This window comes from Limulus polyphemus, unplaced genomic scaffold (assembly GCF_000517525.1).
Source record: "Limulus polyphemus unplaced genomic scaffold, Limulus_polyphemus-2.1.2 Scaffold1250, whole genome shotgun sequence".
Classification (NCBI taxonomy): Eukaryota; Metazoa; Arthropoda; class Merostomata; order Xiphosura; family Limulidae; genus Limulus; species Limulus polyphemus.
The window spans coordinates 115196-119344 of record NW_013666860.1 but is presented as its reverse complement, the minus strand read 5'-3'; the positions used below and the strand labels follow the sequence as shown (position 1 = coordinate 119344).

The window sequence follows — 4149 nt, the reverse complement described above, 5'->3', positions numbered from 1 at the left end:
TTGTGTGTGTGTGTGTGTGTGTGTGTGTGTGTGTGTGTGTGTGTGTGTGTGTGTGTGTGTGTGAGAGTTTAAGAGAAACTTACCATTGTGAACAAGAGCAAAAAATGCTTTTTTCACCTGAAAAATAGAACAACATTTCAACCTATTAATAAAACTGAACAATCTTTAACTAACAACAACAGAAAAAAAAACATGGCTTCTCTAACATTTAGTGCTTAAATTTTTGACTAGTGCACTTATCTGCACAATGCTCATTAGGTATCAATTAACCCAAACACACAAATTTAAAAGTACTTGGATAGAATATCTGAAGTTCATTTTTATTCACAGACAAACAGCAGTCCTAAAACTATAGTAACTAGTATTTAAGTATACATTCAAAAGTTTATTGTTAAGCCTACGATAATTACAAATTAGCTTAATGTTTCTTTAAAGTTTACATTCTCAAAATACTTAACATAAAAAAAGTCAAATATGAACTAAAATTTTACATGCTGTAACATGACTCATGAGTTAATATTACAACTTTAAGCCTATTACAACATATTTTGTACCCTAACTCCAATCCAAGATGAATTTACAGTATACTATTCAACATACAGTTAAACCTAATATTCACAAATAACTTTACAAGAAGGTGAATGGTTTACTAAAAATGTTAACTTTACTTGAGCATCTGACTGTTATTATTAAGCAATATTTAATAACGTGCATCTGACTAATAAACAACATTAATCAAGCAGTACAGTCACACTAGAGAAATAAAAATAAGCATGTTGCGATGCGTTCTTTCATTGGGCAAGTTCCTTTAAATTATTTGGTGATAAAAAATACAAGGTCAAGTTCATGCAACAAGTTTTTTTCTCCGTAACATTTAATACACACTACTTAAACTTGTGTGCAGTTATAGACACAACTTAACAACTAATATTTGCTTTCAATTTCTTTGTTAACCAACCAATTAGCTTAACCCTACAAATACTAAATATATTCAATTACTCACTAATTTCTCTAAATTCTCATTCATTACTCAACTGAATACTTCACTGAGCTTAAAGCACTCAACTAAATGGCAAAATAACACTAACTGCTTATTCGTACTTATAACTTCATCACCTATTTTATATTTCACAAAGTGTCAATCATTACATCATCAGTAGCTCCTCTAGCTAACATACAAAATTAAAACATTACACATATAGCATAAAACAAGTAGATCTGATGTTTATAAATCACTTTCAGAAGCAGAATACCCGAGCATTAGGTAAAATATTTTAGTGTCCATGTGTAGCAGCACTAGAAGGATTAGAATTAATCAGCCTTCAAAGTTGCCCGAGCACCCCCGAGCTCACATCGTCTCATGCAATTACATCAAAAGAAAGGTATTATATAAACTAGCCAGGCTACTCATTCTATGCATAGGGAGCATTTAATTTTATAAGCTAAATTATACACTACTAAATTTCATAACATTTTAAAAGGGACAAAATGGAGCTTATTAGCCCATCAAGGATGTTCCTTCTAGCTCCCAACTATAACCACCACTCACTACTCATGTATTTATCCTATCTTTTCTTGAACTTAGATACATTTTCTGCCTCCACCACTCTTGAAGACAGCTCATTCCAAAAGCCAACCACCCTGTTTGAAAAGTAATACCATCCAAACTGCAGAAAACTCCTACGTCGCCAAAATTTGAATTTATGACCCCTTGTCCTGTTGTTTTCACTGCTTAACACAAAAAAAGTTTGATGGATCTATATTATCATGACCTGTAATATTCTTAAACACCTCAATCAAATCCCCTCCAACTCTTCTTCTCTCCAAAGAAAACAAGCTTAGAGATTTTTAGTCTCTCCTTATATGACAGTCTCACCATGCTTCAGGTCTTTCATAGGTTGACAGTTGGCTCGGGTGTCCTGGACACGTGTCCAGACAGAACCAACCTTGGCAACTCATTTGCACTCAATGTATACATCCTAACATGAACTGGATATATTATAGTAGGTAGATTATAGTGTTATAAAATAACAATTCAACCTTAGAAAATTACACTGTACATTTGGAAGTTAACAGGAGTAAAACAAATTTATTGTTAGACATAGGTTCACATGCTAAAAAAATGGAAAAACCAAACTTTCATCACAGACTAACTTACCAGTAACTGGGTGTCAAATACTACCAATTTGGCACTAATGGGAATGATATCATAGCAGCGAAAATACTGGAAAAACTTTATGTATATCAAGTTTTCATCATCACCTGTTAATGTAAACAATGAACAAAACCTCTTTCATGATTGTGAACACAAATCATAGTCTAAAAAAAAAAGTTCAGAAACATAAAACACACAAACAAAAAAACATTAAAGTTACATGTAACTTTTGGCTTGGCAAGAATTTGTAAGTTGTCAGAATCTAGCTATTAATGGGGTTAAATATTGTATCACAGCCACACAAGCTCTGGAAAAAAAGTTAAAACACAGGTTCTTAAATTGTATTTTTAAAGGATAAATCTTTTGCAACTCTTTATTGTCAAGTAAAAACAAAGTCCCACACACCATACTGAAAATTTACTGTATGCACTGTTCAGCAATCTGATACTTCTTGCATAGGTTAACAAGATAACACTAATATTAAAATTTTGTTTCACCGTTTGCCAAATTTGAACAACTTCTTAATGTTAAATATCAATTTAGTCCATATTTGAAGTATGATGAAGTAAGTTTAAACGTGCAGACTTACGTACTGTTAAAAGAGTATCATACCTGCCAAATACATTTATGCTATCTTTTAGTTATGTAAATTTAGTTTTCATGAGAAAAGGCTAATCTTTATACTTACTAGTAAACTGACTTATAGATATAATCTGCCCTTATTTATTTTTTACTTTAATTGTAGAATAGTGTTTTACAAATATTTATGTACTACTTTCATACAAATTTAATTAAAAGGGCCATGGGAGTGTATATATAACCAGTGCATCCTACACTGTCAAGACAATCATGGTTTCTTTTTTTAAAGCTTACCACAAGAAAACTAAATTAAACATGAGTAGAAGACTTAGCATAGTAAAGTATTTCAATCCGTAAAATACATAATGTTACTAACTATTTTAATGCCAGTAACTACAGCTGTATTTTAAAACCTTACCTAGATCTGCTATGTCGATTTTATCACACAGTGGATCACTTGAAAGCTGCACAAAAACATTAAAAGCATTGAGGCAAACTTGTCCTAAATGATTTCTTAGAGCATTAACATGAAATAAAGATTAGAACTACTCACAAGCCTGTAAAAATATTTAAGCTGTTAACTGAAAAAGCTTTTTTACAATTTTGAAGTCATACATTACACCATATTGAAAACACATGGTGTTGTCTACTTCAGAAGTTACAATTTAAAAAAATATTTGTAACAAAACACAACTTTTTAAAAACTACCTTTCAGTAAACTCCGTCAATTCTTTAGATAATGTTACTGCTTAGCGGAAAGTTAGTTTCAATGTCTAAAATATACATACATACAAAATTTCAAGGAGTATTACATTGTTTTCCAAAATTATTTAACACAGCAACAACAACAATAATAATAATAATAATACATTGTCAGCATAGCCTCTAAAATATGAGTAATAATAAACACACCAACTGCTGAAAAAAGTTAATGTGATACATCTTTGGAGATTCAATAGGCTTAATCCACCATCCAGAGTTTCACAACCTTTCAATATGCAGGTATTTAAAACTTAAGGAAAACTGTACTAATAGTTTGAAATCTGTCTCCAAAACAGATGGATAAAGCTTGTTGAACCTTTTACAATGGATAGCCAAAATACTTTACTACAGAAATGATTTATTTAATAACCAATATAAAACTAGAGAGTATGACAGCAATATCACATTCACAGCAATTAATCTTACTAACCAGTTTCTTTTTCAAACGTTGTTGGTAATGTCTAAAACTTCTGCGAAATGATCGAATCCTCTGCATACTCAAGAAGGCTCGTATGACAAATTTATTGAAGTTTTACAGAAAAAGAATTTGGTAATGCACAATATATTTTACTTTATCAAAAATTTTCTGTTGAATTACAACATTATTACTATTACTTATGACTACAATTTAAAAAATAAACTTCTTTATATAT

At 30.8% G+C, this 4149-nt stretch overlaps 1 protein-coding gene across 1 annotated transcript in view; it reads right to left on the bottom strand.

The window, feature by feature from the left end:
* The window catches only part of LOC106462784 (5'-AMP-activated protein kinase subunit gamma-1-like), a 25295-nt gene extending 21213 nt beyond the window's left edge, over positions 1-4082 (bottom strand). Inside the window, exons 1-4 of the mRNA XM_022390121.1 lie at positions 3927-4082; positions 3153-3198; positions 2159-2262; positions 84-117 (exon numbers count right to left, since the gene is read on the bottom strand). Coding sequence (XP_022245829.1) covers positions 84-117; positions 2159-2262; positions 3153-3198; positions 3927-3992 — 250 coding nt within the window. The 5' untranslated portion in view covers positions 3993-4082. The remainder of the gene's footprint in view (positions 1-83; positions 118-2158; positions 2263-3152; positions 3199-3926) is intronic.
* Positions 4083-4149: the final 67 nt, after the last annotated feature.